The sequence below is a fragment of the Hypanus sabinus genome, chromosome 16 (genome assembly GCF_030144855.1).
Source record: "Hypanus sabinus isolate sHypSab1 chromosome 16, sHypSab1.hap1, whole genome shotgun sequence".
Classification (NCBI taxonomy): domain Eukaryota; kingdom Metazoa; phylum Chordata; class Chondrichthyes; order Myliobatiformes; family Dasyatidae; genus Hypanus; species Hypanus sabinus.
Window position 1 is genome coordinate 77,204,120 of NC_082721.1, and position 23,640 is coordinate 77,227,759.

The 23,640-nt window shown below is 39.1% G+C and overlaps 1 protein-coding gene across 1 annotated transcript in view; it reads right to left on the minus strand.

Moving 5' to 3' along the window:
* LOC132406466 (adhesion G protein-coupled receptor L1-like) overlaps positions 1–23,640 on the minus strand; it is a 693,646-nt gene that overhangs the window by 135,499 nt on the left and 534,507 nt on the right. Inside the window, exon 6 of the mRNA XM_059992184.1 lies at positions 13,369–13,383. Coding sequence (XP_059848167.1) covers positions 13,369–13,383 — 15 coding nt within the window. The remainder of the gene's footprint in view (positions 1–13,368; positions 13,384–23,640) is intronic.

Consider the following 23,640-nt stretch of genomic DNA (forward strand, 5'->3'; position numbering starts at 1 on the left):
GACATGGTCGATAAACGGAAGACTGAAAAGGATGGGTTAGATTGCTTTTAGAGTAGGTTAAAAGTTCAGCACAACGAGTGGGTTGAGGAGCCTTTAATGTGCTGTTATGCTCAATGTAGAACATTTTTGACAGCATGGAATTGATGTAAAGAAAGCATGCAGTACAAATCTTTGGGAAGCAGCAGAGATACTGATGTGGCTGAAGAATAAAGAGAAACTGTCACTGATTCTATAGTTGTGAGTGGATAGATGAGAACAGATAGGGTACTCTGGTCCCTCCAAGCTTGATGGCAGTGGGGTAGGCAGGCGTCACCAAGTGCAGACAGATCAAGAAGGCCAAGAAGAGTTATATTATTTTTGTCGCAATCACCAAGGATTTGTGAGGCAGCTAAAAGTGGCATGGCAGAAACCTGATTTGATGAATACAACAAATTCTGCGGAAGATGGTTTATGGATTTGGCAGGCTTTAATGCATTGAGTTATGATGAAGGAGTGATTGGAAATGAAGTAATAATTTAAAGGGATAATAGGGTCAAGGGTTGATATTTTAGGAGGGGAATCTGACAAGATCTAAAAGAGGGAGGGGGGGGGAAGAGAACCTGAGGAGAGAGAACTGTTAACAATAACACACAAGCCAGGAAGGGAAATTGGCAGAGGAGCGGAGGAATCCAGGGTGCGCTTACACAAAAATCACTAAAAGAATCAAACAAAGCACTGGGATTCATTGCCAGAGGAATAGAACTGAAAAGTAGAGAAGTTATGTTATCCTTACATAGAGCCTTGATTGACCGCACTTGAAGTCTCCATATTATCAAAAAGACTCTGGAGAAAGTGCATAAATAATTTACTGAATTCATACCAAAACAGAAAGGTCTACCTGTCAGGAAGGATTCGACAGGCTAGGGCTCATATCTAGAAAAAGATTAATAGGTGACTTGACAGACGTCTTTGAGATTATGAAAGGGTTCAAATTGTTTCAATATAGATAAGATGCTTTAACTCACCTTTGAGACCAGCACTGGGGAACCATAAATAGACTGATAATAAATCCAGTTTGGGAAAACATCGAGTGGGTAGAATGTGGAACTGTAACCACAATGAGTGGTTGAGGCAACTGGAATTGATTCTTTTTAACAAGTGGACATATAAGTATGCTGGGGAAAAATAGTCAGACAAGTTGATGGAGTTAAATGAAGATGGGTTGGAGAAAGCTGGTGTGGAAAATAAACACTGGCATGTTTCATTATAACAGAAACAAAGTGATGGCATGATGGTGTCAGACAACAATAAGATAACTGATAAACATTGGCATAAATTGCTTGTAAAAGACCAATGGATATGTTGAAAAACCAGTAATGACCAGTTTTAAATCAAAAGGGCTTCATTTTCTATAATTTACCAACCAATTTCCAAAATTATCTTCATAACCTCCAGTTTCTTAATCATACAATAACATGATTGAGAAAGAAAGAAACCTTGATGGCACTCTTGCATTGGAAGTATTTTAGTTATGAGGTGGCTGGTGAAAGGATCAGTGTTAAGGATGACTTTGAGGTGAGAATGTCATTGTAAAATGAGATAATATGAGTGTTTATCAATTGAAAAGGTTAGAGGAGAGAGGGTTATATGAGGGAAGAGGGTAAATATTGGAGAGAATCTGAGATCATTTTAGAGGGAATAAAATAGTGGGGCAGAATGTTGTGAGAATAAAAGGAATCATTTTGAGAGGGAGATTATTGAAGGGAGAGGATTATTGTGAAGGGGAAGGTTAGCTACAGATTGGACGATGCAATGTGAGGATCATTATGTTCAGAGAGATGTCTGCATGGGAAATTAGTGAGAGTATATATGTTTTATTTATTTCTTAATTTCCTTTGTACTAACTGTTTTGCTGACTCAAATCCACTTTGAAAAGGTTCAATTACATTGGTGGGTTGGATAGTAAATCACACATTGGTCACATGATGTAAGAATAGTGAATTTGAGCCTTAGCGAACCTGATGGTTTTCCATAACAATCTTGTAATTTTGTGGGGGTCATTTTTAATTTTAAGGTTGCATTTATCAGCTGAATTTAAACTCATGGCTGCCATGGTGGGATTTGAACTTTTGTCTGTGGATTGTTAATCCAGGCCTCTGGGTCTTTAATCTTTGAACTGAACAATAACCATTGTGGCACTAGAATATCTATCCAGTGAAGGAGAGGATCATTCTGAAGGATGGACAGTGGAAAGACAGTTGGTGTGAGGGGAGATGAACAGATGAGGGTGAACGTGAGTAGAAAAATCAGCGGGTTCACTGAGGTGAAAAGGTAACAACTTTGAGGGGAGAGGATTGGCGAGAATAGTCAGAACATGAGTCCATTGTAAAACTAGATGGCTACTGAGGAAAGAGGGTCACTGAGGTGACTGATGTGAGGACAGATACTGGTGTGAGGAAATTGGCATCTGGATGAAGATAGATTGCAGTTATGTCTTTGAATTTTGCTCTTTGCTCCTTGAGGTTTAAGCCATTACCTATTTGAATGCTTTTACTTGTGTTAAGCTTGTCAAGCCTATTTTAATTGTAAAGAAAATAGATTTAAAATATTATAAAGTCTGTGTAAGACTATTATAATAACTATTGATTATAAATTATAGTTGCTGCCCCTTTTCAGGGTAAGTATATATTTCCTATGACTGGCAAATTTGCATACAGAATCCAAATAGGCTCTGATCTACAAGGCACATGGCAAGAACATTGTATTCTATATTTGTTTTTGTACTCCATATTTACTATTAATTCATTTTTAGACTTCAATTATTCACCAGCATGTCCAATATTCATTCCCTGTCTCTAACTGCTTTCATTTTCATTCAAGTAAGTGGCTTGACACACCTTCAAGAGTAGCGGGAATTTAGAGTGGGGAAACAAGGATGAGCTAAATCTAAGAAAGAGCAATGATTTAATTTACAGCAAGGTGCAAGGGGAATTACCTCTAAGAGGACTAGGACATTGTGGTTGGAAAAATGCGTGGCTCAATGACCCGGAGACCTACATTGGCTGGAGTCAGGGCTTTATGCTTTGGCTCTTGGTAGGGTCGCCCATGCCAAACAGATCAAAGGGTGGAGGACAGACCAAGAGTATCCACCGGTCCTTGAGGTTCAGGGGTTCAGATCAGGGCTAACAGTCTTGACTGGTCAAATAAAATTGGTAAAGAAACAGCAATGAAGAATCCTTATACATTTGAATGTGGTAGTATTCCTGAGACTTCATCTGGGATTTGCATGGTGACAGTAGTGAAAACCGAGAGGAAGCTACTGACATGATGAAGGAAGCCCTGAACACTGCCAGAGATGGAGGACCTTCATTGCTGCCCTAAATGCCAGTGCTGTAATGGGCAGTAAGTACGTAGATAACAAGGGGATTAGTTTGGTCTACTCATTCATAGGCATCAATGTATTTTTTCTAGTTTTATCTTAAAATGTCAAATATTCAAATTGTTTATTTAGAATGTGTGTTTCAATTAAGTGTCTACTAGTGCAGCCAATGAACCACTAGGTTATGCCTGGTAACATGTTCAGAACTTTATTCAGCAACTTAGATTGGCCAATAAATATATCCGTATTACATCGGACATCCTGAAAATAAGTGAAAGATGAGTTTGCAGTCAGTATCTTAAAAAGCTTAGACATTCACCTTTTCCACTACCATTGTCCAAGATTGTGTTATGCTTTGTCCATAACATTATGCTCTACCTCCTTGTCAAGGCTTTAGACACCGCCTCCAAAGTCTTTGGCATCTGTTTGCCCTGAGATAGGGCAGAAGGAGTGTGGAATGCATCACCTGCAAGTTTTCTTCAAAAATACTAAATCTGCTGGGCTGGAAACTTATTGTTGTTTTGTTATTTGTCATGGGATCAAAATGCTGGAACTGTGCCTAACAACATTGTGGGGATCCTTCACAGGTGCATGTATGGGCTGAAGAAAATCACCTCCACCAAGGGAAACTAGGGATGAGCAATAAATGTCAGCCTTGCCAGCAACAATCTCAAAATTTTTAGATTCCAACTAGAATATATATAAATCTCTTCCTGATCATCGCTGTTCCATTCAATATGACTCATTTCTGTACTCGTATACTAATTAATTTATATTTTTCCACATTATTTGTTATTTTTGGCTCCAAGTGGCTAAAAAGATCAAAATCATTTTGAATATTTTACTTGTCCTGGCTCAGATTTGGCTTTAATTTGCCAATGTATAACAGTGCTCACATTCCATAAAATTTTATACTCAGAGCTATTTGGAGACACAGTTAAAGGCATGACATGAATGCAGTTATTTCTGAAAGAAAACTATTCTTGTGAAAACCCAGTTCAAACCATTAAACTGGTCCCACATTCCTGCACCGAAGTTCAATGCCAAGTTTTAGAGTATTCTCAATGTAGCATTGCATAGGCCAACGTATTCTGCCCTGTACTCTCTATTTCCTGTTGTTCGGCCAAATTTCTATCAACATGCACTTCACCTCTTACTCTGTGCCTGCTTAGCCATTAATCACTGATGTGAAACCCTTTTGTTCCTCAAATGCAGATGGCACACGCGAAGATGCGACTGCCAATTTGCAACTGGGCCAGTCTCTATTAACAGCTCAAAAATGATTGAGAATATTATCTTGTTCAATGGGTGAGCCTTGTTGGTGAAGAGATCATTAGAGGAGGATGGTGGAGGTTGATTAGCTGCCTGGAACACCGCCCTCCCTTACGCCTGCCTTATCTTTACTATGGCTTTACAGTGGGGGAGTAAAAAGAAAATATACATTTCTACAAGCCTTTCAGAACCTCTGGACATTCCAATTGTTTTTACTTTTACAGAATTATTTTTGAGGTGTAACATAGGAAACACAGGAAATAAATTTGCACACAGCAAGCAGCAATGAGGTAAATAACCAGATAATCTCTTTCTAAATATTGGCTGAAGGATGAGTATTGCCCCTGATGACAAGAAGTCTCTTTTAAATAGTGGAATAGTGTCTTTCACAACCACTAAAGAGGGCAGCTTAAAATTCCATGTGACAGGAGTCTGGTTCTGCACCTGCATTCCCTGCTCAGGAACAGAACAATTAACCTTCATCTTCCAAAATGAAGATTACTTCTCATTTGACTGTGGCTGACATGTGTTCTCCATAAAAGGAAAGACACTGGAATATCGGCATTCTGCTCAACAAATCCATCCATCGTTCTCCGTTAGCTTCTTGCATCCTTAGTAACTCCATTAGCATAACTTTTTCCCTATATTGACTATCTAGTTTTCCATTATCTTCACCACAACCATTTCCATTGGTAATAAGTTTCACATTCTCAACGTTCACTGGATAGGAAAGTTTCTTTTGAATTCTCAAATTATTTTGCGTGATTGCACGGTAGTTAGAGCTGCTGCATAGCTTCGGCAATCTCAGTTCAAGCCTGATCTAGATGCTGTCTGTGTATGTTTTTATTTTTGCTTCTTGTGGTTGTCTTGGTTTTCTCTAGGTTCTTTGGTTTCCACTCACATGCCAACGACTTGCTTGTAGGTTCATTGCAACATTCACAAAATGCTGGATGAACTCAGCAGGTCAGGTGGCATCTATGGAAATGATTAAGCAGAAACATAGAAAACCTACAGCACATTACAGGCCCTTCGGCCCACAATACCGGCCCTTTGGCCAAACACGTACTTAATTTAGAAATTACCGAGGGTTACCCATAGCCCTCTATTTTTCTAAGCTCCGTGTACCTATCCAGGAGTCTCTTAAAAGACCCTATTGTATCCGCCTCCACCACAGTCGCTGGCAGCCTATTCCATGCACTCACCACTCTCTTACCCCTGGCATATCCTCTGTACCTACTTCCAAGCACCTTAAATAGTTGATGTTTCGGGCCAAGACCCTTCTTCAAAACTGAGCAGGACAGGGGAAAATGCCAGAATAAAAAGTTGGTGGGGGGAGGGTGGGAAGTGGGGAAGAAGGCTAACTGGAAGGTGACAGGTGAAGTCAGATGGGTGGGAAAGGTCAAAGGGCTGGAGAAGGAGGGGCATCTGTGGGAGGTGATCGTAAGCTGAGAAGAGGTAAAAGGTCAGGGGGGGAATAGAGGAAAGGGGCTCTTCGTTGTTGTTAAGAATTATGCAGTATGTAAATGGGTGGCAGGAGAATTGGGAGAGTGTTAGGCATGTATTAAATACTGTAAATAGTGAATGGGATTCCTACAAACTGTCTTAGAGCCAGCGTAGACTTGAGGCTGAACAGCTTCCGTTGTCAGAGGTAGTTTTTTTTTTTACAAAGAGTGGTGGGTTAGTGGAATGTGCTGCCAGGAGTGTTGTTAGAGGCAGATATATCAGGGGCCTTTAAGAGACTTTCAGGCGGTCACATGGATGAAAGAACGTTGCAGGTCTGTATGGGAGGAAGAGTTATTTTGATGTTAGAATAGGATAAAGGGTTGGCACAACATCATGGGCCAAAGGGCCTGTACTGTGCTGTAGTTTTCTATGTCGCATGTCATGAGAACAAAATGGGGGGAAAACGTGGTGTGTTCATTTGCATTACATTAACAGTTCTCCACCAATGTTGTTGCCCACTTTGTGCTCTTAAAAGTGTTGTCCTTAGCCACTGAAAATGAATGTTTCTTTTGCAATCTATTACTCTGGTCTTTGTGTTCTCAGTTATTGTGATGAAGTGCAATGGAAGTAGTCATCCCCCATATTTTCTCACTCTGCTCCAATCCATCGACAAGTACGTGGTGGAGTAGTGTACCTTCTTGTTTGGAATTCCATTCTCCTATCCTCACAACCAGCTCTTAGTTTTGTGTTCCTCCGGTTATCCAGTGGAACTTATTTGCAGGTTTGCATTATTTGGACATGTTTACAGGCCTGCTCCTTTTCACTGAGCCGGGAAGAGTTTATATTGTGGTAGTTTGTTCTGAAACAGGTGATGCTTTTACTTCATCCAAAGGTATTCAGTTTTTAGAACACCTTTCTCATATTCTGAACGATCATCTCAGAACTTCCTTTGGAGCTTGATTCACCAACCATTCACTTTTCATCAAGTTACTTTTACACCACCATGGCTTCATTTTATATACTTTCTTAGCAGCACCTTTCAAATAGAATGTACTTGATGGTGAGGAAAAAACAACAGCAGGAGCAAAATTAAAGGGATGTGTTTATTCTGTGCAATCTCTAACTATACATGGTCTTTAATATTGTGAATTTATCCAAAAGCACTTCAGTAGAGCCTAATCTAACATAGACCAGAAATATACTATTTGAATATAAGTGATCTTAAATGGTCAAGGAGGTGGGTTGCAGAGGTTTCTTAAAGGCAGGGGAATGTGAGGTAGGTTAATATAGAATGTTATATCAAGATAAGTGGGCTATCGAGAGATCAGGAAGGAACTTTCAAAGTTCAGTCTAGCCCAGCTGAAAGTATAAACAGCAGCAGAGGGATGATGAAAACTGGGGATGATCAAGCCAGAAATGGAAGAATAATGAGATATGAAAAGGATTGCATTACAGAGGGGATAATGCTTCAAGAACAAGGATGATGATTTAAGGATGAGGCATTGCTGAACACAAGTAATGTAGATCAGCTAGCATGGAATGATAGATGAATGGCACAGGATGTGAGCCACAAAGGTTTAGTTCACTGTCACAGAATCGCTTCGCTTGAAGTATGAGTAGGTGGGTGACATTATGGAATGGAAGTTAGTCATTTTAGTCTTAAACTGAAAAGTTATCCTGGCATCAGATGGAATGCCATGTTTGCAAACAGATTTTTTTCACGTGAAATAGTTGCTAAGCATGAGATGGGAAAAATGAAACAGTTGCTGGGATGCTGGGTTGATGGTGGGGCGGGGGGTAGTCATCAGAACACAAGGTGAAGAAAATCTCTTTCATCTTCCAAATAAATATAAATTTATGTATTTCTGATATACACAATAAATGGCAAGACCTTAGAATTTACTGAGGTACTGGGGAACCTTTGTATGCACATCCAAGAATATGAAACAAGCATGTATCCTGCATGCATTCTTAAAATGGGGCAGAGATAAAACATTGGTTAGGCCACAGTTGGAACATTGTGTACAGCTCTGATAGCCACAGTACAGTAATGATGTGATTTCAACGGAGAGACTGCAGAGGGAATTCGCCAAGATGTTGTCTGGGATGGAGAGAAATAAACTGGATAAGTTTTTCTCTTTTTCCCCTTCGATTGGAAAAGGCTGAAGGGGTACCTGATGTGGATAGTGTTATGAAGAGAACAGACAGTGTACATAGCATGAAACTTTCACCTAGCAGATGCATCTATGACAGGAGGGCTTTGGTCTAAAATAAGTGATAGGAAATTTGAGCAAGTTTGAGAATTTCCTATACGGAGGATGACTGAAATCTGAAACACGCTGCCTGATGAGATAATAGAGGCAGATACTTCCACAGAATTAAATATTTAGAGAAGCATTTGAAAGGCCATGGCAAAAAAGAATGAGTTCTGGAGTTTGTGATGAGCATAGATAGTTATGTCATACTGAATAACTAAAGAATTTTTCAGAATGGCAGATAAAATGGGTTTGAGAGAGATGTGGGTGCATTGTCTCTGTGGGAAGCATGTGGACTGAGACAGTAAAATGCATCAATGAAACCTAGATAGGTATTCTGCTCCTTACCAAATTCCTGTCATTGTCATTGCATATTGCAATCATATTCCTTGGACTCTTCATTTGACTTAGTTTGTCTTGTCTCCTCTCATGTACATTGAGGCTTAACTGCAACAACTTGGCCTAAGTACTGCTTTCTTATATTCCCTATTGAAAGAAGTCCCTTCCTAAATTTGCTGCTGTTAGTAATGGTCACATTTGTGTTCTCTGGCACAGGACTTGCCTGTGAACAGAGGATGTACGTGCTACAAACCCATAGATTGTAGCAAGTGAACTTGATAAACTGGATGTGCACTTCTCCAGGATTTCTTGATATCACGGAAGTTCAAATTCTGGCACTCATGTACGTAGAAAGAACCACTCCTCATTTTCCTCTGGGACATTAAAATCAACTGTCAGCTCTTCCTTTATCTTGAGGAAATGAGTACTGCCCTTTTCAATTATTTGTTTCAGCTGCATCTACAAATTCAGGCAATGCTGCACAAATTTGAGAAGAGTGCTGCAATGGGTCATGGTCATTCTCTTTCAAGAATCGCTTGATTCTGGCATAGTCCTGGAGGACAGGAAGATTGCAAATCTCACTCCACTTTTTAAGAAGGGAGGAAACCAAGGGTTGGGAAAGTGTTGGAGTCTATTACTAAGGATGAGGTTTCATGGTACTTGGAGACAAAATAAGTCAAAGTCAGCATGGTGTCTATAAAGGGAAACCTTGCCTGAGAAATCTGTTAAAGTTCTTTGAGGAAGTAACAAGAAGGGTGGACAGGCAATGCATGTCATTTGCTTGGATTTTCAGAAGACATTTGATAAGGGGCCACACATGAGGCAGTTTAGCAAGATAAAATCAAATGGTGTTACAGGAAAGGTACTGACATGGATAATGGAATGGCTGACGGGCCTGAGGCAATGAGTGGGAGTAAAAGGGACCTTCTCGGTTGGGCTGCTGGTGATTAGTAGTGTTCCTCAGGGGTCAGTATTGCGACTACTACTTTTGGCATTGTTTTGTCAATGATTTAGATAAAAGGATGGCTTTGTGGCAAAGTTTGATATGAAGATAGGTGGAGGGGTAGGTAATACTGAGGAAGCAATGCGATTGCAGCAGGACTTAGACAAATTGGAAGAATGGGCATAAAATTGGCAGATGGAATACAGTGGGAAATGCATGATAATATATTTTGGTAAAAGGAACAGTGCAGACTATTATCTAAATGGGGAGAAGGTTCAAACATCAAAGATGCAGAGGGAATTAGGAGTCCTCATGCAAGACTTCCAGATTGAGTCTGTGGTACAGAAGGTAAAAGCAATGTTGGCATTTATTTCAAGGGGAATAGAATATACAAGCAAAGAGATAATGCTGAGCTTTATAAGACACCAGTCAGGCTGCACTTGGAATATTGTCAACAGTTTTGAGCCTATACCTTAGAATGGATGTATTGTCATTGGAGGGAGCCCAGAGGACGTTCACGAGGATGATTCTGGGAATGAAGGGGTTAACACACGAGGAGCGTTTGGCAGCTTTGGGTCTGTACTCACTGGAATTTAGAAGAATGCAGGGGATCTCACTGAAACCTACCAAATGTTGAAAGGAATACATAGGGTGTTTCTTATGATGGGGGGGGGGGGAGGATCCAGAATTGGAGGGTACAGCCTCAGAATTGACAGGCGACCCTTTAGAAGGGGAGGTAAGGAAGAATTTTTTAGCCAGAGAGTAATAAATCTGTGGAATGCTCTGCCACAGACTGCGGTGGAGACGAAGTCCGTGCGTATATTTAAGGTGGAAGTTGATTGTTCCCTGATTGGTCAGGGCATCAAAGGATTATGGCGAGAAGGCAGGTTTATGGGATTGAGGTTGGTAAAGGAATCTGGTCGGTCAAAGGTAAAACTGGGGGTGGGGAGTGGAGGGTGTTGGTGGTCAGAGATAAAACTGAAGATGACTGAATCCCATCAGGAGATTAGTTTAGTCGTTTGGTAAAATTTCATGCCATCATTTCACAATTCAGAGCAAGCAGAGTGCAAAATTGATGTCCAATGCTCTATTGTAGAAATTCTCCAGGGGTGTAAATTACTTCTGCCTCTCACCAGATGAAGTGCTGTAACATTCATTGAAGAGGTGTAGGAAGCACCAAGATTCTCCAGAACCCTGAACAGACTGATACATAATATATCTGTTCTGGTAGAAAGCCACCAATCCCAAACATTAACCCTTGTTGTGTTTCCATAGGTGCTGCCTGATCCTTTGAGTATTCTCAATGTCTTCTGTTTACATTTCAAGTTTACAATATCCTGTGTAATTTTTCTTTTGAGATACCTAAGTGTTGGTTTTGACATATTGCTGGGGATTTGAAACAGCACAGGACTCCACTCAAACAGTTGGCGTCACAGCTGAATGAACCTTGTTGCTTGTGGAACAGGGAATAAGTGTTTGAGGACAATCTGGCAGAATGGTCCAAGAGAATTGCTCATCATTTCACAGAATCTTGAGTTAAATCAAGAATCATTCTTACAGGTTGTGAACTGACTTTTGGCTAGTTTTTCTACAGATAACAATTAGATTTTGAGATGCTGTTTACTTGCAGAGAAAATGATAATGGGGTTTTTTTGAATTTCATATTCCAACTTTTTACTGTTAACTATGATTTTTAGAGAATGTGGAACTGTGTATGAGTATGTAAATCCAGTTAGCATATTCTAACTAGTCTTGCTATTGTTAGCACAGAAAAGGACTTGGAACACAAGGACCAGATGGGAATGCACTCAGGCACGAGCAGCATTTGGGAATGCATTTGGAGCCTATGATTCTCTGGGGAAAACAGGCTTGAAACATAAATTAACAATTCTAGCTAGACTTGTTAGCTGTGTGAAGGCACTCCAAACATGAGCACCATAAACACAACTGGGAAGACAGGAGAAGAGGGAAACAGAGATTCAGAGGGAAATGTGCACTTGGAAAATGGACTGCCTGGAGTAAGTGCTTCAGTGCAAGAAACAAGCTTGCATTTAACAAGTCATAATGTGCACGAGCTTTCAACATTTGCATTTTACGGAAGCCTGACAAACTTGTGACAAGTCACCATCACATGACAGCTTCCAACAGATCCCCAGTCAGAGTGTTAAAGGCTTTAATAGGGTTGTCAGAACTGATCTGATATGATCACACAGGTTTCCAACCATGTTGCCTCATATTTCTACAATTGGCCAACCACTATCTATTTACATTCTCACAAGAATATTTGGACAACAAAGAGACTTTATATCAGCTAAATCGTGATTGGCAATGAAACAGTCAATTTTCTTCCTGTCCAATACTTTCATAACTTGAAAGCTATGATTGTCCTGAAGGCTATTCTTCAATTCTAATGCAAGCTTGGAGAGAGGGCCATCAAGTTTGAATGTCATTTAAACCCAGAAAAATGCGTCGTTAAAGTTACTTCATAATAGCTGTGATTCAATGGGCAGAACCTTTGAGTCTGATGCTAAGAGCTTTAGGGTTAGAACCCTAGTCTAAAGACTGGAGCACAAAATCTAAGTTGATGCTTTGGAGCCATCCTGATGTACTGATGCCTTTGGTTGTGATGCTAAGCTGAGACCCTGTCTTCTCTCCCTGACAAGCACATTGTATTTCCCTCAATTAATATTTCCAGAGCAGAGGATCCAGGTGTAATCGTATTTCAGTTTGTCAGAGCTTTCTGTGTGCAAATTATCATGATACATTTCCTGCACTGCAAAAGTGACTGAATTTTGAAAGTACTTCACTATCTGTCAAGCACTTTGGAATGAGCTGAAGATGTTAAAGGAGCTACAGTATATGAAATTCAAAGCTTATGATTTTAGATCCCTTGAGGCTGCTCTGAGTGGCAGTCTTGTAACTCACTCCCACCTGTTGCTTTAAGAAGCCCAATAGAGCCAGAGCATAAAGTGAGATGCAGATTGGAACAGATGAAGACCTCTTTTGAACAGTTGGATAGCATTGAAAGCTACATTTCCCTCTAATTCCACTCCTTTTAAGTGGCAGCTAGGATCAACCATGATTACAATGAATCCCTTATTGTACCCCAGCTCACATCAGAACTAGTCAGAATATCACATCATGACTGCATCTCATGGCTGCACGGAGCACAAAGATACTACATTGTTCTTTTTTGTAAAGCTTTGTTTAAAAAATGGCATGTGACCACTTTAAACAAAATATCCTTAAGATAAAAGCACCAAATAAATAAATAAATTCAATCTTGCATCTGGTCCATCCAGTCAATGCACATGAAACTAAACAAAGAACTAAAATCATAGATAAAGAAAGATTACAGGTGTTGAAAAAAATTGAAAAAAGCAAGAGAGAGAGGAGCAGCGAGTGAGTTAGCCCAGGAAACCTGGTTGCTATGGGAGACATGAAAAAAGGCGCTGGATAAAAATCAGGCAGATGGTATTTAAGGACACATTGAGGCACCCATGGGTGAGGAATATCCCTAAGGAGGTAAAACAACACATCCCGGATGAATTTTACACTTATTGATGTCCCCATGTTAGGTATGTGATACAGGCTAATGACTGCTAGTTACAGGTAGAGATAGAGTCAGAATTAATTTGTGGCTACACATGTGCCCCTGTTAGGGCCAGCACACCAGAGAAAGGGGAAAAGGGAGTAAACAATTATATAGGTACAAAAACAAAGTGTTGGGGTTGGAACTGTGTATGTTATAGCTTTACCTTTTTGTTCCACTTCTATTTAAGCATCGGAAGAGAGAGAGTGAAAAGTGCAAGAAAAAAGAGAAAATAGATTAACATATTTTCGAGCACTGCAACCAGTGGAATAATTTTTCTGTTTTTTTTTTAATGCTGACGATTCAACAAACCTGTCACAGAATAATGAAATTGTTTTGTTCTCGTTGAATATCCTTCTACTCCCAGAACTCAACAGCAATCTTGTGCAGAACTAATATTAGCAGCCAGCAGATTGTTACACAATTTTTAAGTAAGAGAAAGGGTTAGTAGGAGACCCGGAATCTCCACAGACTTGACAAGTCACATTTCACAATTCCTTGGAAAAATGATGACAAGATTGATTAAATGAGAACAGGTGGAATAACAGGGTCGCCAGAAAATGAGGCCTGAGTCATTACCTACTTTGACTGAATGAAACAAGAGGATCCATTAATCGAGGTTGCGTATGTGCTGACCCAGTGTCCATATACACAGGCAGAGCGCTGCATCTCACTTTACACTCTGCACCAACTCCAGTTAATCCTATTGGACTTCTGAGCAATCAATCACTCGGATAACTTAGCAACCAGATAAATAGTGGGGGGAGGGTGCTTAGTGCTATTCTAACCATTAGCTGACCAGTTAAGGAGCTGATCTGTTTGATAGGATGCTACAGCATGCTTTGGTGGGACATCTATAGGCATGGTGTTGGTTGATGTCAGCATCAATGCCTCTTTTTAAATTCATGATGCTTTTCTGCGTTGACATTTGGGATGGCCCAGTCATCATTTTCACACTTTTAACTGTTTACTGTTTCATTGCCTCTCCAATCCATTCATAAAACCTTTGTAACCATTTTCATGTGATCTAATTCATTATTATATATTGATTTGTGCCAACACAGACCCAATTATTGAAGGAGAAACTATTTTTAATGCAGGTACTTCAAACTCAGTGGGTTCATGTAAAAACAACGTTATCATAACAATTGCATGACATTGAGTCATCAGACCAACATTTATGACCAGTATAATGCACAGGAAATGTAATATATTAGAGAGTGAACATAAGTAATGAAATAGATAGTCTAACAGACTGAATGGAGGACAATATAATATCGAAAGCAAGGACAACTTGACAGTTAATGAAGAGAACAAATTAATGTGAAATCTAATGGACTGAAGGAGGTGGATCTAATGGGACGAGTCAAATAAGTGATGGGAAATATGCAAAGGTAACAGCATGTAGTGAAAATTTGGGTGTCCAGTTGAGAGAGTGAGAATAATCAAATGGACAATGGAGAAAATGTCTAGAAAATCCCAAGAGCACCTAATTGGAGCATTTAATGGTATTGTGAGGTGGATGAATGGAAGGAGGCAAATGAACAAAACTAAATATCAAATGGGCAATGTCTAATGAGCAATGGGCAAGTACAATATCAGATAACAGATTGGGAGGAGTCCAAACGCAACTGAAAAGGGTTTAATGGGCAATGGAAAGTGTGTATTACATTATGTGAAGGATAGTGAATCTAATGGACAATGGGAAGGATACTAATGGGATATGAGTCAAGAATCTAGTGGAAATTGCACAGAGAGTTTAATGAGTGGGATCTACGTGACAATATGAAGAATGTCTTATTGGAAACAGAAAGTGATTCCAATAGCACAGATGAAGGTGTTCCACGCTAAGAATATACAGGTGTAATTGGAAAAGAAATGCAGAGTCAATGAGGTGATGGAGAAGAGAGTGGAGTGGTTAGCAATCGAGAAGTACTTTTGAGACTCTTGTCAGGTCCCTAACTGGTTGCTTGGTTACTCTGAATGATCTCAAAGAAATAACATATATAAATATATACCTTTATGTGTTCTTTTTCCTGTTTTCTTTTGCAATGATGGGCAAGACAGACATTTTGCAGTACAAAGATTTGAGGTCCAGTCATATAAACACAGACAACACTGTAATACAATCCACATTGCTCTATATAATCATGTTTCCTTGTGCTGTGATATCTTGTAACACTGTAGAAAACTGTGTGTGAACTGATGGATTGTACTATTCATCAATAGTGAATCATGAATATTGTTTATAATAATGTGCAGTACTTTAAAACAGATTCCACTGTACAAAGAATAGACAATAAAAACAGTAATACATATGGGCATATGATAATGCATAATTTTGCAATCAACATTGCAATATTGACATTTAAATCATTCGAGAACACAAGTATATAACCTATCGTTAATTGTTGTTTGCCCAATAAACAGATATATTTGAAGCTTTTATTACATCTCTCACAATCCCAAATGTATTTATTCTTGTGAAATGGAGTAAATGTTGAATTTACTTCACATGCACCAAAACAAGGAGAATGTCACAATGATCATGCAAAAAGAGGGAGAGAAAGAGAAAAAGAGGACTTGGAGTGAGTAACAGAACATCGCTATACCTGATAATGAGAAGAAGCGTGCTGAGATTTGGATATAACACACATGAAATTTCGTTGGAGTACAGGAGCCTTGGGTCCCACACCACCAGGTTCAAGAACGGTTATTACCCGACAACCATCAGGGTTCTGAACCAGTGTGGCTAACTTCACTCATCTCAACGCTGAATTGATTCCACACCCTACAGGTTCGCTTTCAACAACTTTACAACTTGCTCTCAGTATTATTTATTCTGTTTTTGCACTTTATGTTTTCTTTTGCACATCTTTATTTGTGTATAGTTTTTCATAAACTCTGTTGTATTTTCTTTATTTTCCTGTAAGTGGCTGAAGAAAACTAATCTCAAAGTAGTACACAGTGACATATACATACTTCACTCATAAATTTATTTTGACTTTTTCTAGTTAGCCAAAAGACATTTCTTCAAATACTACTAACAATTTAATCCTTACACATGTAATGTCAGAAGAGCATAGGTAATGTAGATCAGCCTCAGGATATGAACAGGTTTCTGCACTGATGCATGCATCATTGCGCAAAGGAAATGTGACCTAACTCAATACTAACTGCAATGCTTCAGATTACAAATGCCCAACAAAGATAGATAAGAATTTTAACCTTCCAGGATCCATAAGCAAACTGTGCTAAACTTAGATCGGTTTACTTAACATCAGTGGATTAACTGAATGAAGGATATTTCTAGAGATAGACTATAAACTCAATACCTAAGGGATTGTACCTGTTTATTAATGTAATGGGCAACTGGACTGAAGCAATCCTTACTATTGGTGAATGGGACTGGAAAGATCCAGACATAATTATTCAATTATAAATTCAGAACAATCCAAACTCACTATACGGATGAACCAGACTGCAACAGTGAAAACTTGGTGTTTCGGACAAAGGCTAACATGGTCCAAAATGGATAGAACAGCAAAGTTTTCTGAGACTGTTCAGAACTCAGATAAATGGAGACCAGACAGCTTTTAAAAACATTATTGATTTAGGTAAGGGAACAAAATGTGACATCTCTAACTTTGTCTACCACACTGAACCGGGATTGTGTACTTTGATGAGATGCAAACTAGTTTCAAGGTGCTTTGGACAGCTGGCCTGCGTGTACGTGAGTACATGGAAGATGCAGTAGAACAGTATAAATATGTAGTAATCCATCTGGGTAAAATAAAAGTATTAGTTGAATGGTGATGGAGCAAAAAATGTTGATTTTCAACATTAGAGAACAGAGTGCACTTGTACACCAGTCACTTGAAGCAAGCAATAAAGAAGGGAAAGTTTAGGTTGGTCTTTATCGTAGGAGGTTATGAATATACAGTACTGTGCAAAAATCTCAGGCACACAAATATATAAGCCGGGTGTATTTGTCAACAAGAAGTGGAGAGTGAGTTTGTTAATCTAATGGGTGCAAAAGATGTTGGGAATGGTAAGGGTCTAGCACAACAAGATGAGTGTGGGACAAGTGGCATAAAAGAAGTGCTGGGGTGGGGGCAGTGTGGTTGTAGACACACCCAGCCCTGAGATACCAGAAAAGGTCATTTGATTCCAAACGATTCGTTTAATGATCATTACTGAATGTCTCTCTGGTGCTTCCCACTCTCTCCCCTCTCACTTTCCCTTTTCAAACTCATGTTTCCCATCTCCATTCCACCTTTCCACTCTCAGTCCGCAATAGAGACCTGAATCAGAGTCGGGTTTATCAGCACTCACATATGTCATGAAATTTGTGTTTTTATTTTGCGGCAGCAGTACAGTGGAAAACACGTAAAATTACTGCAGTACTGTGCAAAAGTATTAAGCATCCTAGTTGTATACATATGTCTAAGAATTTTGCACAAAGATATCTTACTTAGGACATTGTGTATAGTGTGGATTTCTTTAACTACCAAAGATGGATTTTCCATCAGGTGATTATAACGAAGTTTCACCATACTGGTTCCAGGCATAGTAGGATGATTGTGTGAACGATTGGGTTAGTTAGTTTTGTATACGGTGGAATTTAGAAGGATGAAAGGAGATCTTATTGAAAAATGAGTGACTTTGGAGATAGTGAGTGATTTGGCTAAAATCTTCAATCTACGATCCTTTGGACCAGAGAATAGCATTTGTTGATCCCATTATTTAAGAACAGAGGAAGAGAGAGTAAACATGTTGGCTTGATCCCAGTGGTAAGGAAAAAGCTGGGATCTATAATGTCATTATGGACCACTTTGAAAATAATAATTTGATTGAGCAGGACCAGCATGGATTTGTGAACAAAAAAACATATTTGATTAATTGGGTGGAGTTCATTTAGGATGCGCCCAAAATAGTTGCAGGGCAACTAATTGGTGTGATGTGCTTAGATGCATAATGTACTTTGCACGACGTTCAGTGAGTTTCTACATGGGATGTTGGTCAGCAAGATTAAAGCACATGAAATTGTGGTTCAGATGCTGATCTGAATAAAAGACGGGATATTGGAGAGAAAACAGAGTGGGAATAAATGAATAGTTCTGACCAGTGCTATACAGCAGGGAGTGGCGCTTAGGCCATGGCCTTTCACACTGATACGAAGGTAATGTGAAGGGTTAGTTTACTTGCCGGTCGAAAGCTGCTTCTGCCATGCTGGTCGTTGATTAGCCCATTCGAGGGTGCAGCACCTTTTTCTCATTGACTGCCTTGCGCACCATGGCACCGGTGTACGGTTCCGGGCCTCTCAGGGGTACAAGGATAGCACTGTGAGAAGCTCGTTCTCTCTCCTTTGTCTTCAGGGGCTCCTCTTCAAACTGAGGTTGTGACCAGTGCTGAAGAACCATTGGGTAAGTATACTGCAGATATAGGTGGGCCCACGTGCACACTTAGATAACTATCTGTTTGTTGAAGATTTAGTTTTGTAGTTGTGTAACTTGGGGAGACTTAAATGAAGTACCTGCTGGGTTAGAAGTGTTACTTGTGAATGTTTAATGTTGTAGTTTTAATAACTTGGAGTGGCTTAGCTGAGTACTTGACTTGGATGTTTTATTGAATGCTTTACTGTTTGTCTGTAAGTAAATGGTTAACGTGCTTATTCCGAGCCTGTGCCTTTTGTCTCGTTTACCAAACCTATTAACCTGCCTTCCCGTAGCAATAAATGATTTGGCTGTGGAAATAGCATTTTTAGAAGTTTGCTGTGATATGAAATACGTGGGATTGTGATTATGGAGGAGGATGTAAACGGGTTTCATAGAGCTGTGGCCAAGCAGAGTGAGTGAGAGATCATGGCAGATGGAATATAATGTAGGAGCAATAGAAGGTTTCCAACTTTCATATACAAGAGAAGAGTATTTGTTAAAGAGTGAAATTGGATTGATATTCAAAGGTCCTGCACACTAATGACTGAAGAAGAACAACATACAGTGTATATAAAATGTATTTACACTCCCTTGGAAGTTTTCATGTTTTATTGTTTTTACAACACTGAATCATCATGGATTTAATTTGGCATTTTTGACACTGATCAACAGAAAAACACTCTTTTGTGTTAAAGTGAAAACGAATTTCTACAAAGTGATCTAAATTAATTATAAATATAAAACCCAAAATAATTGATTAAATAAGTATTCACCCCCTTCAAGTAAGTGGATGCACTTTTGGCAGCAATTACAGTCTTGAGTCCATGGATAGGTCTCTATCAGCTTTGCACATCTGGACACTGCAACTTTTTCCCCATTCTTTACAAAACTGCTCAAGCTCTGTCAGATTGCATGGGGATTGTGAGTGGACAACCCTGTTCAAGTCCAGCCATACATTCTCAATTGGATTGAGATATGGACTCTGACTTGGCCATTCCAGGACATTAGCTTTGTTTTTAAGCCATCCCTGTGCAGCTTTGGCTTTATGGTTGGGGTTATTGTCTTGCTGGAAAACAAATCTCCCAAGGGCCAGTTACCTCACAGACTGTATCAGGTTTTCCTTCTTTCGTTAAAACCCTCTTCCAGCTGACTTCAGAGTCTCCCACATGTCTTCTGGCAAACTCTAGCTGAGATTTCATGTGAGTTTTTTTCAAGAGTGGCTTTCTCTTTGCCACTCTTCCATAAAGCTGCAACTGGTAAAGCACCTGGACAACAGTTGTTGTATGCGCAGTCTCTCCCATCTCAGCCACTGAAGCTTGTAACTCTCCAGAGTTGTCATAGGTCTCTTGGTGGCTTTCCTCATTAGTCCCCCTCTTGCACGGTCACTTAGCCTTTGAGGAGGGCCTGCACTAGGCAGAATTACAGCTGTGACATACTCTTCCCATTTCTTGATGATTGACTTAACTGTACTCCAAGGGATATTTAGTGACTTGGAAATTTTCTTGTATCCATCTCCTGACTTGTGCTTTTCAATAACCTTTTCGTGGAGTTGTTTAGTGTTAATTTGTCTTCATGGTGTAGTTTTTGCCAGGATACTGACTCACCAGCAGTAGGATCTTCCAGATACAGGTGTATTTTTACTACAGTTTGTTGAAACTCATTGACTTCACACAGTGATCGCCATTTAACTAATCATGTGACTTCCTAAACAAATTGGCTGCACCAATGATGATTTGGTGTGTCATATTAAAGGGGTGAATTCTTCTGCAATCAATTATTTTGTGTTTTATATTTGTAATTAATTTAGATCACTTTACAGAGATCTGTTTTCACTTTGACCTGAAAGAGTCTTTTCTGTTTATCAGTGTCAAAAAAAAAAGCCAAATTAAATCCACTGTGCTTTACTGTTGTAAAACAATAAAACATGAAAACTTCCAAGGGGGCTGAATACTTTTTTATAGTCACTGTACAAGTGCTGTAAATGATTATAAGGGCAAATGATATGTTAGCCTTTATTACAAGATAATTTGAGTATAGGAGTAAGGAGATTTTACTGCAGTTGCATAGGACATTCATAAGACAGCCCTGGAGCTCTGTGTACATTCCTAGTCTCCTTGCTTAAGGGATGTTTCTTGACATGGGACTGTAAAAATGCACTAGACTCATTCCAGTGACAGTAGGTTTGCTGTATGAAACCAGACTGAGTAGGGTAGGACTGAAGTTTCTAGCATTTAGAAGAATGAGAGATCTCTTCAAAACATACAACATTCCTAAAGAACTTGTTAGATCTTGGAAGATGCTTCCCTATTAACAGCTCTTGAATAAGGGGTCACAGCTAGAATAAGGGTTAATTATCTAGAACTGAGATGAAAAGACATGACTTAACTCAGTCGGTGTGAAGCTGTTGAATTCTACATCCCGTAGAAGGCTACGGGAAACAAGTCACTGAATATATATGATAGATTTTTAAAACATTGCAGGATGAATGAGAGATGAAGAGCCATCTCAAGCTCATAAATGTTTCAGATTGAGACTGTACAAACTCAGGGCACTGAGCTACTGGACTGAGATTGTCCATTTTGCAGGCAATGGGTATCTGATAGCTTGACTAAGAAATAAAGCTTCTTCCGTAAAGTGTTTTCAATAGGACAACTGCCCTAGAATGCTAAAGGAAATTAGCCTACTTTTATGGTGTGAAATCTAAAGCTCCAGTGAAGGCACAATTCAGGTTCACTGAGTAAAGCTCTTTCACGGTTATCCACCAAACACTTCTAGGGCAGGTATACGTATCTTGGATTAGGTACCGAGTGAAGTTCCTTCTAATTAATCCATGAAATCTACATTCAGTAGCACTCTTGAGTTCCAAACTTATATGCTCTATCCCAAGTTCATTGATAGGAATACTTCTGACTTGCAAACCTGGACCAAGTGTAGTTCAAAGCTTTCCTGGGCTTGGGTCTCATTCGGAGCTTTCTAATAATAGTTGCATCATGCCAGACTTGAATGGTAAGTTGTTGCCAGATACCAGATTTCTGATCTTTATTTAAAGATTCTTCAAGGCATTATAACTTAGCAGTGTTACATTGTTCTACAGACTGAATTTCTTCTTGATTTTGAAGACCTTGCCTGTGCAGGAGTGTCCAATTGATGCAGTTGATAAACATTCATCTTATTGCAGTCATCAGATCAGTGTCTTTATTTAAAGACAGAAATAAGAGCAAATATATGTGGCATAAAACTTAATTTTGGACTTTTGCCTGTTGAACTACTGTATGTTGGAAAGATAGGCAAAAAAGAATCCAATGTTATCACATCATATCTCTGTTCTTGGTGTGTTATTACTATTTATCACTTTTATAAGTGCGCACTACTACTATGGTTGTGTATGTCACTATATCACTTTTACAGGTTTGTTGTCTCATTATTAATAGTGATTTATCGTATTCCTGATGCATTATGGCATAGTTACTGAAGCATTACTTATTTGTCATCATTACTGATATAATATGCATTATCAATGTTACTAACACAGTATTAGCATGTATTCTTATGTTTTCATACCATTATTTTTGCATCATCATGTGTTAAAGTTGTGTTCATCAACCTATTACAGACAGGTGTGTTCACCATTAGTGGTATTATTTTTATAGGTGGGCTTTCACTATTATTGATGAATTATCACTATCACTTTTACACGTTTCATAGAGTTAATGGTGCATGTTAGCCCTGTTGCAATGTTGATATATTTTATCACTATTAATTGTTTGTCAGCTCACCATTGATGATGTTTTACCACTACCTATGGTTTATTCTCACACTATTGTTGGTGAGTTATCACTTTTAACAGTGTTAGTTAACTTTTGTGCTTGTGCTGTTATTGTGAGGGTGTTTGTGATGTATAATCAGTATTATATAATTCACCACAGAATTGCTAATTGTTATTCATTGTTGGTGTATTGCTGCTATTGGAGTAGTCTCTATAACAGATTTGTTTTTATTATAACTGGAGTATTACACCACCACCATATCTTATCACAGTTATAGGTATGTATAACACTACTGATGATGTGGTATCACTGTTAGAAGTGCAGGTCATATTGGTGGTGTGATCATTATTGTTGCTAAGTTATCAGAGTGGTGGCATGTTACTACATTTTTGGTGTGTTATTTCATGAATAGTGCATATTGCATAATTAATGTAGTGTTGTCATCATTACCAGTATCTTATTACATTTTTGTTAAAACACTATTGCACTATTTTTGGGGTTTTATAATGCTATCACTGATATATAATCATGCTGCTATTGGGGACAGTGCATGTAAACTGAATGATACTGCTCAGCCATGGGACTAATGTACTAAGCTGGACGAAGGGAAAGATAACATGGTAGACAATAAAGGCAAACATGAGGAAATCTGCAGATGCTGGAAATTCAAACAACAACACACACAAAATGCTGGTGGAACACAGCAGGCCAGGCAGCATCTATAGGGAGAAGCGCTGTCGACGTTTTTGTCATCGACAGCGCTTCTCCCTAGATGCTGCCTGGCTTGCTGTGTTCCACCAGCATTTTGTGTGTGTTGATGGCAAACAATATGTAGTGACAGAAACGTGGGTCAGAGATGTGTAGCAGAGAGATGTGATGCAGTGGAGAGCTCGCCTTGTGGGGGAGGCATATTCCATTTCCCAGCATAATCCTAGTCCACCAGGACAAACACACACTAGTGATATGGAAAGGAAAGAGAGAAGTATTTGTACTTCAATTAAAATGAAAGATCTATACAAATATGAGACAGGGAGTCTGCATCCTGTTTATTGCAGTAAAATATTAATTATAATATTGATAAACTGCTAGTACATTTTGGCTTTGTTAAATTACATGGTGCACTTAGTGATATCGCCATTGTGAAATCAATTCACAGCAATAAACCACTCAGCAGAGATCCCATTAGATATTTCAGGTGGGGGTGGAGGAGAGGGAGGGTAGCAAGGTTATAAA